At 46.9% G+C, this 22,934-nt stretch overlaps 2 protein-coding genes across 24 annotated transcripts in view; one reads left to right on the forward strand and one right to left on the reverse strand.

The window, feature by feature from the left end:
• LOC149356976 (uncharacterized) overlaps window positions 1–22,934 on the reverse strand; it is a 592,868-nt gene that overhangs the window by 528,765 nt on the left and 41,169 nt on the right. The window lies entirely within an intron of this gene.
• Window positions 1–22,934, forward strand: part of LOC149356989 (uncharacterized) — a 79,452-nt gene that overhangs the window by 33,803 nt on the left and 22,715 nt on the right. For 9 of the 23 annotated variants that reach the window (XR_016291730.1, XR_016291729.1, XR_016291732.1 and 6 more), the window contains one exon: window positions 9,182–9,309. The exons of 8 other annotated variants lie outside the window; for them this stretch is intronic. Coding sequence is in view for 1 of the 15 variants with exons in the window: in XM_089584384.1 (XP_089440510.1) it covers window positions 4,408–4,472; window positions 9,182–9,309 (193 nt within the window). In the remaining 14 variants the exon portion in view is untranslated. Of the gene's footprint in view, window positions 1–7; window positions 4,473–9,181; window positions 9,310–22,934 lie in introns of those variants that run through there. 6 more of the 23 variants (XR_016291718.1, XR_016291717.1, XR_016291728.1 and 3 more) reach the window with 1 other exon arrangement.

The following is a 22,934-nucleotide window of genomic DNA, read 5'->3' on the forward strand; positions in this document are numbered from 1 at the left end:
TGAGCGTTTTGACATAGCGTTTCTTTCTTACTTCTCATGCTGGGACTGCCCACAGTGCCTACGAATATTTGCTGTGTTCAGCTAGGGCTAAACGCTAGCGATGTTGTTGTTTCACCCTGTAGTACTTGGCGTGGCGAATTCACCGGCAGCGACTGTGTTTGCCATTAGGTTTGCGTCACGTAAACTTCGTCGCCCGGTGACCGTTATTTGCTTCTATTATTAATGCCTCAAAGAAAGGTATTTCTGTTGAGAGCCATAGCTAAAGCGAATGCAGACACTGGACGCGCCAAAGACTGAACAAGGGCTTTAAAGGGTCAGTCTACTCACCGAGATGAGTGTATAAATAATGGCATATTCTGGTAGTTGGCACCCTATAACATCAATAACGAGGGGTCTGCGCCCGGTTTAGGCAGGAATTTATATTTTATTTCGGCGTTAAAAGTCGCGTAAAAAAGCATGGTGGCGACCCCAAACGTTCATTTTGTTCAAGAAAGTGGTACTTTTTTTGTAGAAGCATAAGTGAATATACTACGTACCATTTGTATGCCCCAATGTCAGAGAAACGCACGTTTTGTTCTAGTAAACTGTAGAAGGCGTACCGCTCGCTTTTTCTGTAAATCACATGAATATTTATAGTTACACGTATGCAAAACGCAGGCACATTCCCACTTTTAGTTCAGCGTATGCTAGCAGAGACGCAAAAATAAACTCAGCCTATAGTGGCGCCATCTGGTCGTCAGGACGGGAACCATTGTTGTAAACAAACCGACTCTCCACTTAAGCCTAGGAGCGGCAGAATCGTCACTCTAATTATTAAAATAAAGCAAATTTATCATTTATACGTTTTCTTATAGGCGAGATGAGACGAAGACAGGCGCCCCATTTTTGGCCACTGAACGCACTGAAAAAGGCAGCAACAACGAGAATTCAGTCCGAAGCGAGAGGTCCGGCTTCGACGGCGCCGCCATGTTTGTCGCCGCGCGGCGGAAATCCAGATGGTTGCCAGATGAGACTACCATCTCATACAGATCTGTTCCCGCATTAATAAATTCCATTTTAAAATGTTCTACCGCACTCCTTGGCACCACATCTGGCTAAATGGTAATTTGAGTAAAAAGAGCTATCGGTTGCCGCAAAGAAAATATGGTCGATAAAATTCAGTAGACTGACCCTTTAAACTTGAAAGTTAGCTACCAGTATGTTAAGAGGGTTCACCAGTGGCAATGTCCATAGGAAATACATGGGAACTTTCAGAAGCTATACCGTGTCTAAACATGGCTCGACTTTCATGAGGTTTGTGGCAGCGTTTTCGTCTTTAGTGAATAGAGGAAATGTTGCGGACAGATTTTATTGTTTAAGTTTCATTGTTTTACCAATTAGACGCAAAGTTCCAGAAAAATGGTGCTTTTAGATATGTCGAACTTTCATGTCATCTTGGGAAAAAACTAAGCCAAATATCAAAATTTCGTCCACAACATTTCCTCCCTTTTTCTTTCTTGATTGTTAAGCCGCAATTTTTATCCATATCTAACCTAGTGTTTGTATTTTACAGGCTCTGAAAGTTGTGTATGTATTTTCTGTGGTGATTTGAATTTCGCGCTAAAATTTTACTAGTGCGACGTGGCTCCACCTGGCGACAAGTTATTTTGCCGCTACTACATTCTACCACCAACTTCTTGCTTGTCTGTGTTCGGACGCACACTTTTCTTTTAGAACCTGGACGAACTTGATTTCTTTCTTTCCTTTTTTTCTTGCTTGGGCTGTATTTCGGAAGGATTCTGCTTTTTTTTTCTTGAGCTTGTGGTGTGAAAAGGAAGCGGAATGCAAGGCCACACCCAAAAGCACCTGACCTCCACCCACCCCTCCCGCAGCACACACAGTAAGGCATTGTTCACACCAAAGCACACGTGAGTCGAGTTATCGGGTCAAAAACCGGTTACTTTGTCCACGTAAACGCGCCGAGTCGCGCCGAGGGATCGGGGGTTGACTCAACTCCACCCTGCCCCGATGTGCTTGTAAACGCTGCCGGGCCGAAAGGAGGGGAGAGGATAAATGCAAACTTGTTTTTCACTTGCGCTGTCGCACCTTCGAAGCAGCGGTGGTGTGCCTCAATCTTGGCAGTGTTTTAGGCGTTACCGAAAAAAAGTAACTAAATACGTTACTCGTTACACTAAAAAAAAAGAATGCGTTACCGCCCTACGTTACCCACAAAAAAAGGTAACGCGTTACCGTTACCGAAAAGAAGTATCGCACGTTACTTTGCCGTTACTCCATGGCAATAAATTTTATTGAGTGTCATCGCTGTAAGAACAATTTGATAAAGCTCACACTTCATTTAATTCCAACTTCACAAAGAAAACAGCTGAACTCAACAAATTTACAGTAATTTTGGTGTGCTTCTGCTTACGAAATTACGCAGAAATTGTGTAGCAATAAAGAAATGCTTACATGTCATAGTTCCGGAAAAAATATATTAGCGCACATAAACAATTTCTTTTTTACTTGAACCTGCATAATTATCGCAAAAATGCGAGTGTTTACGTCAAGGTGTTCAAGGTCAGCTTAGCTCGCTTAGGAACTCAATAACCTGAAACGTAGCCGCAGTTGCAGAAACAGCAGGTTGACTGCAATCCCCTTTTCTGTGCTGTACCATTGTACTCTTTCGACGGCTCTCTTGGGGCCATCTTGAAGTAAACTGGCGACATTCATGAGTTTGCTCAGATGAGGGAATGCGAATGTGTCGCGTGGAACGAGACCTTTTGGCTGGAAAACAAGCTTACGCAGAAACTGACTTACAGATTTTTGAACAAATGGTCCATTGGTGGCTCGGCATGCGTCCACTCTTTAGAGAGTTGTGGATGTGAGTGGTTTGGGGGTGAAGACAAGTGTGTGACTGCGTGTTCGTGCTTTTTTTTTTTAGTTGAGTGCGTCGTCAAGGGCAGGTGTTTTTTGCCGTGCATGCGAGCCGCAACAATGGTCGTCGAGAACACCGGTACAATTTGTTTATTTGCAACATCATTTTCGGCATTTTTTTTTTGAAAAAGGGGCGGAGGGGGACAATTGAAATAAAAAAGTAACTAGTAACGCGGCACCTCACGTTACCGAAAAATGTTAACGTAAGTACGTGACCCGTTACAGTTCCGAAATGGTAACTAGTACGCTACTAAGTTACCGAAAAAAGTAACGCGTTACCGACAACACTGAATCTTGGATGCTACCACTGCTCGCTCGCAATGCGGTGCTCGACGCTTGGTGTCACTGCTTATGAACCGGTCTCGACTAGCCAAAATCGAGTTCATGTAAATACGCGTCGGTCGAGTTGGGTTGACTTCTCTCAGCCCGACCCCCGGCTCAACCTGGCGTTACTGGTTCATGTAAACAGAGCTAAGCAAGCACTCGCTTATGCAATGCCAAAGTTTGCGTTCAGTCACCATGCATAGCTACAGGACGCTCTCGGTGCTTTTGCAAACCACACTTCTCGTCCTTTTAAGTTTCATCCAACTTTGATTTGCTTGGTGCCTTAATTGTTGGTGCTTAGAATAAGCGGAAGATGGGTGTTCGGCGCTGGGAAACCTCCTACGAGACTAGGCAAAGTAAGCTATAGGCTGTCACTACAACCCAGGACATGCTTCTGTAGCTATGTAAGGAAGGCTACGCGGGAATGGGAAGAAAACCAGTCATAAGGCCTTGTGCTAGGAGCTCCTTTCTTTCCTTTTATTTAGAGACTGACTACATAGGTGTTCAACACAATGGAACCTTTTCCGGGTAATGTCCTGCGGATGCACCAAGCCTCTCTTCCGCCATTTTAACTGACCGCACCTGTCTGCTCAGGCGAAACCAGTAACCCCACCCTACCATTGTAAAAGAATTTTCGCAGAAAAGAATCAAGGAAGCTTAGGCAACCCAAACCGGAAACGCTAAATTGGTGGGTTACTGGGAAATGGTCCATTGTATGACCCCCACATCCTTCTGTGCTCAATGGCTTGAGATGGGCTAACTTTTTTGTGCTTCCGTCCCCACAACCTTGGCCGCATAACTACAGAAAGTTCTGGGTCTACTTTTTGTACGCGGAAGAACGAATACTTTCGTGTCGCGGTCAAGGGTCGCGGTGTAGTTTACACACCTGGAGGGGCAATAGAACTTCCCTTCTTTTTGGGGTACTCAGGTGCTGCCATCTATCGACAGAAAAAGTTCAAATCTGAGTTGCCTTGTAGCTGGTGAGCCCTCTTAAGAAATGAAAACCAGCTTGCACATCATGCACCTTAACTGCGAAGGTGTTGATGGCTATTAAAACACCAGTAAAGGATATATGCTGTGTAGCGTAAGCGGTGCTTTTTGCTCTGTGGCTGGTTAGTAGTCTTGCTGGGTGTTGTGACGCATATTTATTCGCAGAATTACTCGAAGTCGATGTTAATCTGTCAAAAAATTTGTCGAGCTGCTGACTGCAATTTGCTGGCAGCCCTGTTGTGCAAGTCAGTATTTTTCATATTTTGCTCTAGCCACTAAGATCAAATTCACAATAGGGCATTCAGAAATGCCTGCTCCAGTAGTTCACTGAAAGTTGGCTCATGTGACCAACTGAAGGCCTGGATTTAGAAGTGAATAATGTGGTATTCGAGTTCGGCTTTAAAGTGAATAGCAAAACATGAAAACCGCTAATAGCTCTGAAAGCTACGGTTGAGGTATTGCTGAGGGCGAATGTTTATTTCATGCTTGGCGGTAGCTTGAACTAAGCACTGAATTTTGCAGTGCGGTGACGGGTAGAATCTGCAATTCATAAAAGATTGGTTATGACTGAGTGTTAAAGTTGACATTTTTAATGATACGTATTGCTTTTTTCTGCAACCAAAAAAGAATGTTAACATTAGTTTGTGTGGTAGTGCCCCAGATCAAAAAACAGTAGCTCAGCGTGGAAAAAAAACAATGAATTATAAAGTAGCAATTTAATGTTTTGTTGCAAAAAAAACTGTAGTCGCAACAGCAAGCCGACTGTGCGAGTGAGTTTAGAACAAATATGGGTGACCTGCAAGTTCCAACATATTCTCATGGAAAATGACGCCCAGGCTCTTCACTTGTGATGTTATCTCTATGTTATTAGAGCCAATATACGGTTGATATCAAAATCTATTTTCTTGTTGCGAGGACGGAATAATATGGCTTTTGTCTTGGAGGTATTTAAAATCGGTGAATTTTAATGCTGTAGTTCTTTATCAAATCGAGTACCTTATTAGCTTTGAATTGCAGTTCGGGTAAAGACGGGCCGGAAAAAATAAGGTAGTGTCATCAGCTTAAATTATGAAGTGGCTATTTCAGTCGATCTTAACTATGTCATTAATGTAGATCTTCAAAAAAAGGGGGCATGGAATACTGCCCTGCTGGACACCGCAACCGACCGTTTTCAGTTCAGACTTAAAATCACTAATTTGTACCTGTTGCTGGCGATTCCGCAAGTAGCTCTTCAGAAGGACTAAAAAGGTACCGCGAAATCTGTAATCTTCTAGGTTTTCAGTATGAGTTTTCTGGGTAATGCGGTCGAATGCCTTTGAAAAGTCAATAAATAATGCAAGCATGTACTCTTTACGTTTAAAGCCTTCCAAAAGTAATTCTTTCTGGAGGAGCAGTGAACTGAATTGTGAACCCATTGAATTGTGAACAGACTGCCCACCGTGGCAGGTCAGTTAAATGAATGATTGGGGATAACGGGTTGCTCAGCAAGAGCAGCCTGGGTCTCGCAAGCTCCTCTGGTGGCAGCAGCTGTCATCACAGGGCAGTGGTGCATCCCTTAACACTGCACCTGGAGTGATGTGAGAACCGCCAGCAATCTAAGAAGGTCGAGTGACCAGTTCCGCATGCATGGGCTATAACCCACAAATGCTGTCACGTCATACCCTTAAAGACAGGGTGAGGAAAAAATATCGGAAAAATAATTTTTACTTTTGTTTCATTTCTAGTAGTACACTTCTTCCAGCCTTGTATGGTTCTTTTTAAAGAGTAGCTTGAGAAACGAGTAAGGGAATGGCCAGGCCACCTTTCTTGAAGAAACAATGTCTTACCAGCCATTTGAAACACAATTCAATGACCAGAACTTAATGTTTCTTATTAGAGCTTTAGTAGAAATATATTTAGGAACAATCTTGGAGCTTTATCTCTATATCTATGATAGCATTTTAGTCCTTCATTTGCATCATCTGGAAGCAAAACTGAAAAAAATGCCTCTACTACCATAGGCATTAAGGTTGTCAACAGGAGATGCTGTCATAACATTCAGTGGCGGTTCTAGAGCCCTATGATCCTAAGCTATACACTTCCTGTTTAAAAGAGGTATTCCGGTGCCTGCAATGGTAACAGTTGGGGATAAGAGTTAATGGAGAATACCTAAGTAATCTGTGATTCGCTGATGACATTGCCTTGCTAAGTCACTCAGGACATGAACTGTAAAGCATGATCAATGAGTTAGACAGGGAGAACAGAATGGTGGCACTAAGAATTAACATGCAGAAACCCAAAGTACTATTCAACAGTCTAGCAAGAGAACAGCAGTTAGCAATTGGTGGCGAGGTGCTGGAAGTAGTAAAAGAATATGTCTATTTAGGGCAGGTAGTGACAGCTGATTCGGATCATGAGAGGGAAATAATTAGAAGAATAAGAATGGGGTGGAGCGCATGTGGCAGGTTCTCTCAGATCATGAAGGTTTACCAATATCCCTCTAGAGAAGGGTATACAACAGCTGTATCTTACCGGTACTCACTTATGGGCAGAAACGTGGAGGCTAACAAAGAGCGTTAAGCTTAAGTTAAGGACAACGCAGTGCGCTATGGAAAGGAAAATGATAGGTGTAACGTTAAGAGATCGGAAGAGGGCGGAGTGGATGAGAGAGCAAACGCGGGTTAATGATATTCTAGTTGAAATCAAGAGGAAGAAGTGGGCTTGGGCAGGGCATGTAATGTGAAGGCAAGATAACCGCTGGTCCTTAAGGGTAACGGAGTGGATTCCAAGAAAAGTCAAGCATAGCAGGGGGTGGCAGAAGGTTATGTGGGCGGATGAGATTAGGAAATTTGTGGAAATACGGTGGTCGCAGCTGGTGAAGGACAGGGTTAATTGGAGAGACATGGGGGAGGCCTTTGCCCTGCAGTGGGCGTAGTCAGGCTGATGATGATGAAGGCAATGGTGATGTGGAAGTCAAGGAAGTAACTCTATGCAGGTTGAGGATAGGACACATGTATAGCATTCCTGTCTTCTAACCAACGCCTCTGCACCGCATTTTCTGGGCTCATTGACCAGCTTACTGTTGTCCATGATTTAATCGTATGGGAGGATAGAACCAGAAAGGTGGTGCCACTTTCTAGTCCTATACATCGAACAAACACTTATGCACCTGTCCTTCTGTTTTGGTATGATGATCAAATGTTTCATTTAAAAGGAGTTTTTATCAAAAGTAGGTTATCTGCATGAAATTTCTTAACCACATAGACCAAAGCCTCTTCCTAATTTTTGAGAAGATGGCTGTGTTTGTTTTTTGATCAGAAATGTCAGGAGCGTTGCAGTCTTTGCCCAGGTTCCCAGTTCCGCTGCAGCATCTGGGTCTTTGAAACCTTATACATGTGGTCTTTTAGTAATTTTTCTGAATCTTATATTACACTGGAAATGAATTTTTCTAGGCCCTATACACTATTTTTTTTGCTGCTCTTAAAATAACTAGCAAAGTAGGCTTTGAACACGTAAAATAAGCCAGCACAGGTCGTCTTATTGGTGGCTAAAACCAAGGCAAGTGCAGCAGTGCCACAGCTATGCCAGTTGCGCCAATCTGTGCGAAAAGCATATTTGTTAAAATTGCACCATTCTGCGCCAAAATGACGTAACTATAGTAGGATACAATTTAGAAAAACAGCTGTTGTTAAACTGGGCCTCGGTCCTCGGCGTATTGTATTACTGTGCTAGCCCTTCACAAAAGTAAATTAAATCAGCTTTTTAAAGTTTGACTTTATTAAATCAGCCAGGTGTCAAAATTCTAGAGCTTATAATTTTTTCTTCTGATGTCGGGAGGAATTCTGTGCGCTGGTCCTGAACGTGGGTGAAGCTTCACTGCAGACCTAAGTTGTATCCAACTATAGCCGCGCAAGTTTCCATTCAGCTATACTTGGTGAAAAATAACACCCGTGTTGGCAACCTGCATTTTTGCTATTGAATTGGATGTCGCCAATCCAATCCAGTCACTGAGATGCAACAATGAAAAGGCACGTGCGTGCTTGGTGTGTATGACGAGACACTGTTTTGGTCAGACTTTATTTTACAAAAGTGGCCATTTCACAGGTGCTACAAACACTGATGCTGCCCATTTGGACAGGTGCATCTGCTGGCAAAGTAGACTGTGTCGTCATTTGCATTGCTTTAGTTGAAGCAACAGAGGATACTCTTAGGAAGGAATCCGTGGGTCATATTAAGCATAAAAGGCTTAATACGACCACTGGAAGTGTGCATCTCCAAACATGAATAGTGGCAAAGAAAGCCTGGCGCACTGTCGTTCACTAAGAAAGGCTAAGGAAAAAAAAATGGCTGATAAGGGACACTGCCCAATAGTCGTGTGAGGCTCTCAGTATCTCACAGACATCCCAGAATACGATACACCTTTCCTGCAGCTCAATTAATGCTTACATCTAGTCTCGACACTGCATGTTTTGAACGCATGAACTGAATGTCTTTATACGGCTCTTTCAAGTTGCCAGTACTCTGTTGAGCCAAGAAGGCGCTGAACATTGAAGTCATCTTAATGAGTGCATTCGACGGATATAAGCGGCTAGCGAGGCTATAGTCGTGCAATAGTGAATTGGTCTTGTCATGACTCTAGTCATGGTCCAGAGTAGTGAGCTGCTACTATGTACACAGAAGTTAGGGCTAGTCATGATCCAGTCTAGTCAGATGCTACTCATGTGTAAGCCCACTTTCAAGCAAAAATAAAGTTGAAGTTTTCATACCTACTTTTCTTGTATGTATTATATTTCTGTAAATATTTGAAACTGAAGTCGCGGTTTCTTCCCCTTTATACTGCTCCAAATTTGGAATTTGGTGCTACAAGAATTGCTTGAAATCTTACTTTAGCTGTTGCGCCTTGGAGCCTGCAAGGGGCAGCTTGTAAGCCGTTAGTTTTCCTCACTGCTCTTTATATGTTCTGTAACTGTTGCAGGAAGCTGCAGAAGGTGGAGAATGTGGACTGTTGTAAGGGCTTCCGGATGGATCTTCTACATTGCTTTTTTTCATACCGTGGCCAAGTGGTCTCGCCAGTGAAAAGGGAAAAAAAACTGGTGATCACCGGTATGTGGTTCTCATTGATCACTTTGGTCAGGCCTGTGTGTCGGGCCTTGTAATTTGTTAGTAAGCTATCCTGAAGTCCATTACTTTTGATGTGTTAAATTACTGCTAATCTGTCATTAGTAAAACACATGCAGTATTGACATTAAGTAGAGCGCTGAAATGTAATGGGCCAAAGCGTTTTAATGCGAAATCTTTACCAGTCCCATTAGGAGAAAAGCCGACAGCATGTGTGTGTATGCTGAGACGGTACAGAAAGCCTCAGCAATGGCAACACGTCATCATGACTTCATCATGCGGCTCTATGGCGCACACAGCAAGCTGAGGACCTCCACTTTAGACCATCCTGTCTGTGTCATTCGTCTGTATATACATTCGCCACTTGCCGACCTCCGCATGGTGCCAGTTTTCCAACATTCGTACAAAAATTGCTGTGCAAACGTCCCAAGTTGTGTCATTCGATTTCTCATCACATATTGCTTATATGGGCTAGGCAGGTTGAAGGCTAGCTTGTGACAGGGGTGTACTATTTGATGAGGCCCGGTCTGGTGGTGAACAAAAAAATTTGGGTCCTTTTCATCTGTCAGCTGCCTCGTAATACTTCCTAAGCAATTTTCAGTTTTATAGCGAGCTGGCTTATATGTTCAAAAGCCTGAGGTGTGGACATGTACCACATTTGAGGTGTTTTATGAAGTCATTGGTGAGTGAGTGAGTGAGTGAAAAACATTTATTGGTCCAAAAATCAGGTTTTAGCGGTGGGCCGATGTCTTCATGTCTTCGGCCTCTTCACAAGGTCGGCGCCCCTATTCCAGGGCACCGCTGAGTCTTGCTGCTTCGCAGGCATGCTGCACCAGTGCCCTTTGGGCCGTGAGCTCGCTGCTGGTCAGCAGGCCCTCCCATTGTTCCGCACTCGGGTCATTTAGCTTGTGAAATGCTCTGTTACGTTCGCATTCCCATGTGATGTAATATAGCGTGGGGGTTGCTCCGCACCACGGACATGAGTCCCTGTATTGTGTAGGGAACATCTTGTGTAGTATGTATAAATTGTGGAAAATCCGTGCTTGCAGTCTCCGCCAGCAGACCGCCTCGTGCTGTGTTAATGATGTGTGGGGTGGTGGGTATTTGAATCTCCGCCTTCTGTGGTAGTTTAATATTTCTGCATACGTTGGTTCCACCGTCATGGGGTCCTCCAGGGTTTCTGACTGCCCTGCTCGGCTCGTGATCTCGTGAACTAGGCTGTCTACCCTCGAGTTACCCTCTATCCCGGTGTGTGCCGGTATCCAGAAAATCCTGTGTCTTAAGGTCTTATTTGGAAGCTTTGCTTCGAGGAGGATGCTCAGCGCTTCCTTGCTTATTTTGCCCTGTATGTAGTTCCTGCATGCTGCTTTGGAGTCTGTTAGGATTATCAAAGACTTGTTCCTACGGTAACCTTCGGCCGCCGCTAGAGCTACGGCAGCTTCCTCCCCCTCCGTTACCGTACAGTTTCTTAATGTCGCGCAGCTAATTGGTTCCCCCATGTGGTCCACCACTGCTGCCGCGACTCGGAACTTTCTGGTCCTGCGATCCCATGGATAGAGGGCCGCGTCTGTGTGTACTGTGTTTTCCATTGTGGCTAGGTTCCGCTGCACATAGTCTGCCCTGGCCTGCCTTCTAGCGGCATGGAGGTTGGGATCCATGTTTCTCGGCAGAGGGCTGATGTCCAGTGTCTGGTGGACCTCGTCTGGAATGCTAGCTGTTCTATCTGCTATCCCTTCTACATCGTGCCCTAATCTCTTTAGGAGCTTGCGGCCAGTGGCTGTCTGCTGGAGCCTGGCTATTTGCGCACTTAGCTGGGCTTCCGTTAGTTCTTCGAATGTGTTGTTTAGGCCCATTTGCAGCAGCTTTTCATTTGATGTGTTTCTTGGCAGGTGGAGTGCCGTCTTGTATGCCATTCTTAGCAACGCCTTCATCTGTTCTTTGTCTTTCTTGGTCATGCGGTGGTATGGCAACGAGTACGTGACTCTGCTGACTGTCAGGCTTCTGACGAGCTTGATCGTGTCGCTTTCTTTCATCCCGCTTCTGTTCTGTGATACCCTCTTTATCATGCGGCTTATTTGTTCTGTTGACTTCTTGAGTAGGCTAATTGTGTAGGTACATCTCCTGCTTCCTTGGATCCACATGCCCAGGATGCGTATCATGTCCCTTTCTGGTATATTTTGGCCTTCTAACTTTACTGTCAGTTTCTCCTTGGTAGGGTCGGACCCTACCCTAAGAAGTTCAGACTTTTCCGTGGAGCAGGCTAGGCCCCTTTCCCTCACGTACTCTTCTACACACGTTGCTGCTTCTTGCAGTCTCTCTTGCTTTTGTCCTAGCGAGCCTCGATTCACCCAGACCGTAATGTCGTCGGCGTACATCGCATGCTGGATGCCATCGATCTTGCTGAGTCTTCTGGCCAGTCCGATCATTGCAATGTTGAAAAGCACTGGTGAGGTTACAGATCCTTGTGGCGTGCCCTTACGTGGGGTGGTAAAGGTGTCGCTTCGCAGGTCTCCCAATCCTACGGTCACTGTGCGTTCTGACAGGAAGGCTCTTACGTAGTCATGGGTTCTTCTTCCGGAGTTGGCGTTGTTTAGGCCTTCCATGATGGCCTCGTGGCTAACATTGTTGAAGGCCCCTTTGATGTCCAGGGCCATGATAATGTTTTCGCTAGTTCTAGGTGCCGTGTCTATGATCTCTTCCTTGATCTGCAGCAGGACGTCTTGCGTCGACAGGTTCGCCCGGAAGCCGAACATGCTGTGCGGGTACTGTTCTTCGTCCTCCAGGTATTGTTGGATTCGCCTGGTGACGATTCTCTCGTACAATTTGCCAAGGCACGACGTGAGGGAAATGGGTCTCAGGTTCTCAATCTGAAGCTTCTTGCCGGGTTTGGGTATCATAACCACGACAGCGTGTTTCCACTCCTTCGGCACCACTCCCTCTGCCCACAGTGTGTTGAGGTACGCCGTGAGCCGGTCGATCGCCTCGTCGCTGAGGTTGCGGATCAAGGCGTTCTGGATCTTGTCTGCGCCGGCTGCTGTATTTCTTGTTGTCGCGCTTATCGCCGCCTGGACTTCCTCTCTTGTGATCAGCCTGCCCATTGTGGGATTGTCTGCTCCTTGGTACTCCCCGTTGTAGCCCTGGAGGTTGTCCTTGCCGTAGCATTTGATGCGGACTGCTTCTAGCAGTTCTTCGTCCGAACCTTCGTACTGGTAGACCAATTTCTGAATTGCCTTGCCACTTTCTGCTTTTGTCTTGGTTGGGTCCATGAGGGCCTTGAGTATGCGCCACGTCTTGGCCGTGCTGAGCGTGCCGTTCAGTGAGCTGCTGAACTGCTGCCATCCCTGCCTGGCCAGTTGCGTCGCGTACTCCTCTGCCTTCATCGTGATTTCCGCAATCTTATTTTTGAGTTTTCTGTTTAGCTTCTGTTTTTTCCAGCGTTTGGTGAGCCCGCGTCTTGCCTCCCGTAGCCCGAGTAGCCGCCTGTCCACCTCCAGTGCTTGTTCTGTTCTATCTATTTCCTTTGTATAGAGGGCTTGTATTTGTTTCAGCTGTTGGCTCCACTCCTCTGTAGAAGTGATTTCCCCTTTTAGCCACTCGCTGTGCTTGCGGAAGGCGTCCCAGTTGGTAAGGTGGGCCGTTCCGATCTTCTTCTTTACGTTTTCTGCTTCGATTGCCGTTCTTAGAATGTAGTGGTCACTGCCTAGGTCTTCCAGCAGATTTTCCCACTCGGCCTGCTTTGCTCCCTTAATAAAGGTGAGGTCAGGGCAAGTATCTGGACTCACACTGTTACCTCACCTAGTTGGTTGGTTTTCATCCATTAGGAGGTCACAGTCTATGTTTTCTGCCGCTACGCATATCTGCTGCCCCCTTTTCTCGGTTTTTTGGTATCCCCAGCTCGAGCTTCTTGCGTTAAAATCACCTGCGATTATTAAGGTGTTCGTATTGGTTAGCTTATTCGCCTCCGAAAAAAGCTTGCTAAAATCGCCATCCCTTTGTCTGGGGGGGCTGTAAAGGTTAACTATGATAGTGCTTTTGGCCTTGTGTTTCTTTTTGGGTATAATCTCTGTTATTACATGTTCTATCTGTGTGCCCTCAATCTCCTTGTGTGCTATAGTGACCAGCTTGTTGCTGATGAGGGTGGCGGTGCGGCCGCTTTCCTGGCATGTATAGCCCCTCAGGGTGGGTGTTGTGTTAGTCTACTGTAACATGATGATGTCTGGTGGTGTGTGTCTAGTGTTAATGAACTGCTGGAGGAGTCCCTGCTTGCGCCGGTATCCCCCGCAGTTCCACTGGCATATGTTTAGTTGGTTCTGTCCTGCCATGTTGCGTCACTACTTTTTCCGCTTCAGTTTTCTGCTCTGAATCTTCTTTCATTAAAAAGCCTGTCTCTGGTGTCATTTGTGGTTTTTTGTGTGTTTTGGCTTTTGACGTATGTTCGGAAGTGCTGATCTTGCAGCGCTACTTTCTGCTGCATGTGTGTCATTTGGTTTTGCATCGGCGTCTGCAGTTGCCTCATTTGATTTTGCATCATACTCATGAAGCTCTCTAATTTGCTTTCTAAGCTCTGTGGTTGTGTATGCTGCTCCAAGGGCGGGCTCGGCGTTCGCGGAGGCGGACTCATTATCCGCGGATGCGAACCCTGCCTCTGGAGCTGCATCTCCCTTATGAGATCATCTATTCTTTTCTTAAGTTGCAAGCCGCCACGGTGACTCAGCGGCTATGGTGCTCGGCTGCTGACCCGAAAGATGCGGGTTAGATTCCGGCCGCGGCGGTTGAATTTCTTTGGAGGAGAAATTCTAGAGGCCCGTGTACTGTGCGATGTCAGTGCACGTTAAAGAACCCCAGGTGGTCGAAATTTCCGGAGCCCTCCACTACGGCGTCTCTCATAGCCTTAGTCGCTTTGGGACGTTAAACCCCATAAACCAAACCAAACCTTTTCTTAGGTTGCCGTGTTTCCTCGCGACAGAGTTCGAGCTCTTTTTTTAGTGCCCTGTTCTCCTCAGTTAGTTTCTTGTCATTATTTGTCTGATTTTGCTGACCCGAGTGCGGAAAGAGTGATTTGGGAGGGCCTGCACCCCAGCTCCACTGTTCTTCTGTTGTTGTTTTTGTTGTCCCGGGCCTCCGCTTTGCTTTACCAGGGGTGGGTAGGACTCGTCTCTGGTCCGGCTTTGCCCCCGGCTCTGGCTCCGCGACTGGCTCGCCTTGTCCCGGGCCTGGCTCCCGGTCCGCTCCGAGCTGAACCACCTTGATGCACGTCCTCCCTTTCGGTTCCGGCTCTGGCTTTGTCGCTGTGAGGGCCCTCCTCGCGGGGGTCCTCCTCGCAGCTCTTCGGCCGTCTTGAGCCGGTGCTTGCACTCCCTCGTGCCGGCTGCATGAACGCCTCCGCAGACCAGGCACTTGGTTGTGCACGAATGTCCTTCCAGTTTGTTCTGCGTCCCGCAGAGCCTGCAGGCCTTGCTCTCCGGGTTGGGGCAGACGTCCGATCTATGTCCTTGTTGCCAGCAGATACAGTCGAACCCGGATATATCGAATTCGAAGGGGATCGGAAAATAGTTCGATATAGCGAAAATTCGATATACAGATATAGGCTAAAACTGCACTCCCGATCATAACAAATTGTGGCTTACCGTTTGGAACAGCCGCGAATCACATAGTATGGGCGCGCAATGTGAAAGCGCTTTATTTCGCGGAAAAAAAAAATCACTAATTTTGGGCTGCTTTTTCCCCTGGGAAACGGAGTTCAAAACACTGGCCTCGATCTTCTCGAGACTGTCCAGGTGCGAGAGCACAGTGCCTTCCATTTCGCCGCAACAGCGCCGAATCAGGCTAACGCTGACGCCAGTTCAGTGGCTGCGCACGGCGCGTTTCTTCGACAACACAGTTGCCCTCGTCATCACTGGAGTCGGCGTCTTGAACGCCAGCTACCGCTTGAACTTCGCTGTCAGCGTTAAAGTCCTCAACAGTCACTTCGGACGGAACGGCGCCGAGAAAATTGGACAAGTCGCGAAACGTGTCGTCCAAGCACTCATCGTCATCTAAATCTTCCGGACATTCATCTCCGGCCACTTGCCAAAACAGTTGGCTACTGGGGCCTGCTTCACGTCGCGCGTTGAAACACAGGCACACACACACAAAAAAAAGCACGCGAGGCGCAGATGGAGCGATAAGAGCGAAGCCTATGCGAGCGGCAGTCAACCCGGCTGCGAAGGAACGACAGAGGGAAAAGAAAGAGCAGGGAGAAAGATCGGCGCTCTGGGCTTCGTTTTTTTTTTTTTTTTTCTGAGCTCTCTTTTTTCCCCAGACCCACGATGTGCCCACGAGCGACCGTTTTCTCTCTCTCTCTTTCCCCAAGAAGCGTGGTCGCCGCGCGTCTCCATGCGGCGCTCTCTCTTCGCTTATCTCCAATGGCCTTGACGGAGCACACGCCGGCGGTACAGGAGGAGAGGAGGAGCGGGAAAGCTCGCGCCGGTGGGGCGCAAAAACGGGGAACAAAAAAAAAAAAGGGCCCTGCGCCTGCTGACTGCGGAAATGTTCTCCGCTGAGGCGGCTGAGGACCGGACAGGAATGTCTTTGGGGAAAGCGCACCTTCCAGGGGCGCGGCGCGGCGCGGCGTTCGATATATCCAATGGCCGGCGAAAATGGAATTCGATATACAACGCAACTGTCCTATACTTTTACATAGTATTTTCAAGGGGGTAATCTGTGTGTTCGATATAGCCAATAATTCGAAATATGCGGGTTCGATATATCCGGGTTCGACTGTATAGCAAATCTGCCGCGTTGGGCGGTATGGGTAGCACCACATCTCCCCTCCGTAGTATAGTACTTGTCTTGGGGTGGTGGGTCCGTTGAACGTGATGACGGCTGAGCTTGCCTTTCCAAGCATTCGGGCGCTGTGGGTCTTGACTCCCTGGGTCCGCACCCTTAAGTTGGCTTTGAGCTCGGCGGATGATGTCCCCGGTTCTATGCTGTGGATCACACCTCGCTGAGTGCCCTCGGGGGCTGCCACGTAGGCGTTGACTTCGTACACTTTGTCACCGAACGCTAGATGGTTAATGCGTCTCACGTTGGCTTCATCTTTATTGTCCGTGCTGACTATGATGATGTTCTTACTGTTTCGTAGTCTTATGATCAAGTCTTCACTTTTGCACTTTGCACCGGTCGCCGCGACTACGGCTCGGGCGACTTGATGAGTTTGCAGCGGTCGTACCACGGGGCCCCTCAGCCTCAGGATTATCTTGAAATCGTCTTTAGGGAGCGGCGGCAATCTCGGGCCCGGCCAACGCGCCGCTTCCTTCTTGTCCTGCTTCAGCGCAGCTGGCGCGCCAGCTGCCGTTGAGGCGCTCCCCGAGGTTTTCGCGCCAAAATCCACCTGGGCGGAAGGCGGGAAGTCTCCGGGGTTTTTCCGTTCCTTGCGGGGTTTCTTCTTGCGTTTCGACGTGGCTAATTCCCAATTTTGGTCGTCTTCCTGCTTGATTCCGCCCTGCGGGCCCAGCATGGCGGCCTCTTTAGGCGCGAAAACCGCCTCGCTTCCCGCCTCGACCATTGGCCGAGTGCTGACGTGGCAGTCTTCTTGCATCTCCGGGGTTTCGATGAAATCTTTTGGCGAATCTTCTAGTGCCTTCTCGATGTTGGGTTGGTTTTCGGGGTAGGGGACCGTTTCCTTCGCCGTCGTCACTCGTGACAAGGCCGGAGAGCCCTCGAATGCCCGTAGTCGGGCTAGGCCTAACGAAGCTTAGCTCGCACCCCGCTGCTCGGCAAATTCAAAGTCCGGTAGAAAACCCAAAAATGAGCCCACCTCTTCAAATTTGGTGCCCAAGTGGTCCGCTTCTGTTCCTGTTCAAGCTCCAACAAACATTTTGGAGATCCGTTGAGATGATCGGGCCTGGCTGATCAAAATTTGCAGAGCCCATGCGGAGCACGTCGCGGTGGACACCCGAAGCGTCTCCTCTTCCAAGTCATTGGTACAACTCTGTTTGCCTTACTTCTGTGAAACCAGTGGTTGAGAATGTGTAAAAGGGATGTCATTTAATTTGTGGAGTTCTGTCATTTTACCATTTGTATACATGTGATACAAGCATTCAGCTTATACTCAGCCGCCGCGGTGGCTCAGCGGTTATGGTGCTCGGCTGCTGACCCAAAAGACGCGGGTTCGATCCCGGCCGCGGCGGCTAGAATTTCTTTGGAGGAGAAATTCTAGAGGCCCATGTATACTGTGCGATGTCAGTGCACGTTAAAGAACCCCAGGTGGTAGAAATTTCCGGAGCCCTCCACTACGGCGTCTCTCTTAGCCTTAGTCGCTTTGGGACGTTAAACCCCATAAACCAAACCAAACCAGCTTATACTCAGAAAAGTATTTATGAAATCAGCCAATCAAAAGAACTGTCTAGTGTACCCTTTATTCTTCCGTCATTTCCTCTTTCTGAGGTAACTGAATATAGATTCCTTGGCATGATGACAACCAACAATCTGAGCTGAAATGAGCGTATAAATAATACGTGCACATCAGGCATCTGTAAATTTTGTGTCCTCAAGCACAAACTGAAGAATGCTCCTGCAGACTTGAAAACTTTGGTCTAATCATGATGAATGAAACCTAAGTTAGAATTGCGTGCATTGCCTGGGACCCATTTACTAAAACTAACAGTTAAGCACTTGAAGTGACTCAACGCAAGGCCATTCATTTGGTGTCTTCAGCAGACTCTCGATTTGTCATTTGGGAGGTAAGTTGAATCTGTTAATGTTTATGATTCTGTTACCTGCTTATTTTGTTCAGACTGCCGTAAGAAGAAACTGTCAGTATTCTTTTGGACTGTCCCGAAAAATGTGGCTAACCAAGGTGGTCTTAATAGAAAGGCACAAAGCGAACTAAGGGCTGTGGCAGCTGCCCATTGGCTTATGAGACTCAGAAGCCCAGCCAGTCAGGAGACCTCTGGAAAACTTCAAATGGCCTTTACACTAACATGCATGGAAGCACCATTAATGCAAGGAAAATAAGGAGCTTGCCAAAAAGATGGTTTTGAATCAGGTACCTTGTTCCTGGGGCTTTTTGTCGAGAGGAGGAAAAGTTAGACATAAGGTCCATGCATTAATTGCATTGCCACATAAATGCTTTGACTCCTTTGTTCATCCTCTGGTTTAACAGCAGACGTAATATCTCAGAAGAAAACATTGGGCTCAAACCAAGACAGGACGATAGACGACTTGAACATGTGCTCACTTGTCTCTATTGAGCGCTATGTTTTCCTCTTAAGTAGGACTCACAAATTTTCCTGACCTCTTCCTTTTTTGTGGCAAACTGTAGAACTTCTAACACGATCTAAAGGTCAGGTCGAGCAAACTGGAGGATTTGTGACAAATTTGGTAAACAGCTCAGACTTTTACGGAAAAGCATGAAGTGAACAGTGACAGTGCTTGCTGCAAATCGTACTTACCAGAAATAAGTAGTTCAGTTAACCAGGTGGTCCTCCCGAAAACAACTGTTAAGCTGCCTACGCATGAGAAGCTAACTACCAAGTGAAACCACAGTGGCTCAGTGGTTATGGCATTCGACTGCTGACCCGAAAGACACGGGTTCGAATCTGACCATGGTGGTTGAATTTTGATGGAGGTGAAATTCTAGAGGCCCGTGTAATGTGCGATGTCAGGGCACATTAGAGAACCCCAAATGGTCGAAATTTCCGGAGGCCTTAACTAAGGTGTCCCTCATAGCCTGACTCGCTTTGGGACGTTAAACCCCCATAAACCATAAACCAAACCAAGTGAAGCAGTGCCAGTGCCAGCTGTTTACGTCCAGTGGCTTGCTAACCTCGAAGCCCACTCTGCCAGAAGATCCTCTCGAAAATGTCAAAACAGCGTGCACATGTAGAGAGAAGCAGGAAGCTGTGATGGTGTCCTTGAATATGGAAGGGGTGATGGGGTCGCAAGGTGCCTAGCCTGCCAAGAAGCCTTCTGATGACCTCGTAGGAGTTCCTGCACACATAAACTGGAAGAAGTTGACCTTGAATACGATTGCCTTGTTACCAGAACTCTTAGTTCTGCAGTTATAAAACTAGGCGAACAAGACATGGCGAGAAGAGACAGATGCACGCTTTGTGTCACTTCTCGTTCTGCCTTCCTCGCGCATTTTCATATTTGCTGAACCTGTGAACCGATTAGTCCAGCATCATGTTTTATTCTTAGTTCTAATGGAACAACACGCGGGAAATTCATACAACAATGCACTTCGTTCACATCGTTGTGTTGATCCTGTGGATTAGTAGTATGTACACCTAAGTCAGAATACAAACTGTTTGCATAAGCTTTAGCAACCAGGTATATAAAAGAACAAAAAGCAAATGAACTGCTCAAAAGCAGTCATGCACATATAATTGGTAATATATGAGAAAGCTGGGGTATAAATGTTGGTTGAATCGGAAAGTGTTACTTGTATATTTTCTTCGTGATTTGACAAAATAAGCTAGCAACATTTGCTTGGATTCTGCTGTCCGGTTATGTACACTTTCTGCATGCAGTCTCACTGCTGCTTCTTCATAATAAGTTTGTGGCCAATGCTTTGTTACCATTTTGCCCTATGCCTATTCTTCATCTTGCAAGTCATTTGCGGTGCTGTGAAAAATTGAGCTCTCTCGTCGAATCAGGGTCAGTGAAGACAACGAATGGTCTCTCAAATACTTGAGCAGTGTTGTAGCTAGTTTTAATTAAACAACGTTTGCTGTAATTGCAATGGTATTTCAGGATGTTGTTGAGAATGTACAGTGCGCGTTCCATTCACCGCTTAAATTAGCAGAGGAACTCTATAAGAACACAGCACAGCGGAGGCCTGCTGCAAATTGATTCCCCGCCATTCGTAAACATTTCGTCCACCGAGTCTGCAGAGTCTGCTGTGCACAGCAGTTGGTCCAGTCATATTGTACGAGGCATGGAGGAACACGTTTTGGAGCGCACACTGTTCTGATTTGCTGATATCATCGTAGCCTTCACAATGCCGCGGAATATAGATAATGGTGGCGATGTTGCAAAACGCATAATATCGGCTGCATGATGCTTTTGTGAGTGTTCGGAGTGACTTGGATCTTCATCGCTTGCAACAGCTGTGAGCGAGTTTCTCTCAAGTTGAGTTTTGTAGCCACCTGCTCTGAGTTGACAGAGTGGCCTTCAATCATTCGCAAGACATATGCATTGTTGATGACACAAAGTGTTTATTTGGAGCCATTTTTGATAGTTGAAAGTTCCTCATGCCTGCGGGGTCTGCATGGACACCAGCGAGAATGCAGTCCCCATGGTGAATTTCCTGTGCTTGCAGTAAGCTTCACAGCCTCATGAAAAATGCGAGTGTAGTGAAAGTGGCTACAGTCAGAACGAGCGCTTTTTGGTCCAAGTCAGTGAAATCGCATGCAGGCATACATTACGTTTGAGAAGCTCACTACACACACCTACTTTTTCGAATCCTGAACTGAACTTTGAGTGTACAGCCTGTCGCACTTGTTCCTTTGGTCGCAGTGACGGTGTGCGCGTGATGTTCTTCCTGTGACATATCTATCACCACATTGATAGTGGTTTGTGTGTGTGCTATGCTTGATTGAGCACTGCCATGAGGGTGACATGATCTTCCTGAAAACTGTTTTTTGTGCACGTGAAACGATAGCGGTTGCACGGCAGTAAAACTGTTTCCTGCCGCTACTAGGCCCTTGTACTGTGCGATGTCAGTGCACGTTATAGTGCCCCATCTGTTAAACCCTCTAAACCTAAACCTATAGATAAACGTCGCCACATTTCTGCAACTTGGGGCTCCCATAAGTCCATTTTGTGATGGTGGGTGTCCGGATTGTGATGGTTTGCTGGCAGCTCTTTGTAATCTGTGTACAAACATGATGTGCATGAGGCTTTTTGGGAACTTGTTTTTGTTTTTTCGTGCGGGTTGTGCAGTCCTATGTCTGCAATAAATATTTGTGTGTCGAATTTGGGTGAACCCAACTTCCTCTGCACATGTGATCATGGCATAAGCTAAAGTGGTAGTGTTCAGTTTTGGGTTGTGACTGCATGCTACATATTACCTTATGAGGAGACCCTGCGATGTAAATAAAGCATGGGGTCTTTATTCTTTTGTACGCAAAGCATGGGACATTGTGATGCATGAATGCCTTAAGAGATTGCCTAAATCATATTTTAAATACCATATTTACTTGCATAATGATCGCACTTTTTTTTAAAACATTGATGCGAATTTAAGGGGCAATCATTGCGTGGGGTAAATTTTCTACAAGGAATTTTAGAGCCCCGAAAAATGCAAACAAGTTGGAGGTCAGACTACCCTTGTCACACAGGGATGCTACCCGCGGTTACGCCGCTAAACGCGGTTAAGGCGAACAGAGCTTGGCGACCTCGGTTTACGTCATTAACCGAGAAGCTAGAGTGCTAAAAGCGCACGACTGGCCTGCTTCAAGAACGTACTTTCTTCGCACTAAATGATGTTCCAAGAGCAACGCATCAAAATAGGGAGTGTGTATAGTGCCGCGTGATGGTGCTTTTATGCAGCTTTCGATTCCGTCTGAAGGCGCAGCAACAGCGTACAACAGGAACGTCCCTCGGCGCTCAAGCCGTGCATTTTTCACTGTTTCGTCGAAAAATGACCAGTCCCTGCCGTAGCTTTAAATTAGATGACACGTTCGCAACGCTCGCTGCACCGTATTCCGTGCGTTTACCGCAATGGTGCTGCCCACGAGTGCGACGCTCGTTGGCACTCTGGTGTGCGACTCCCTAGTCGTCGCTAGGCCACAGCAGACGGCGCTTTTGAATCGACCAACGCTATACTTAATGGTCAACTTATGGCGCTGCCTTACTGACAACATAAGTTTCACATTGAAAGCAATATATACGATCGATTTCAGCGACGCCTTGGCAGCGGAGCTGGCGTGCAAGCAGATCAGGTCAGTCGCGCTGCAATGGCGGCAGCTGCTATGCGACTGCGAATTTAAAACTAGCTTGTATCGCAATTATTACTCCTACCAGCAACTCGGTACAGGTCAGCGACCCTCAAGGAGGTCTCATTTTTGACATTGCCGTATCCCAGGGCTTATTATTTACGAGAACAAGTTTAGCATGGTTTTCTGACGCTGGCGCCAGGCATCCACTGTAAAGATGTTTCCTTGGCACAGGTGGTTTGTGGGCGGCGCGGCGATGTATTCGGCTGTAAAGGCAGTGCTGCAACCGGACAGCGCCGTTGAACGGCACTCTCAACACTGCGCCAACTGTGCTGCAAGATATTTGCAAATGTCTCTTCGCTCCTATCACCGCGTCACTTCGTTCGTTGCACCGCAGCCCAGAATAGTGGCGAGCCCTGTGTGAACTGCGAACTGTGATTCTAGGCAACCGCAGTTAAGATTGGTATCCACGGTTAAGCATAACCACTTTAGACTGCCCGTGTGACCGCAGGTCAACCAACACGCAACTGCCGAAGATATGCTGGCAGAGCAAGATGGTAATTTGCACATGCATCTGTCAGACAGATGGCATGTACGATTATCGTTGGCTAGACTCCACATCGTCGATAAATTGCAGTGGCAATTTCGGGGTGTGATCATTACGTGGGGAAGAAAAGAAAATGATTT

The sequence above is a fragment of the Amblyomma mixtum genome, chromosome 3 (genome assembly GCF_055824585.1).
Source record: "Amblyomma mixtum isolate Tamu chromosome 3, ASM5582458v1, whole genome shotgun sequence".
NCBI lineage: Eukaryota > Metazoa > Arthropoda > Arachnida > Ixodida > Ixodidae > Amblyomma > Amblyomma mixtum.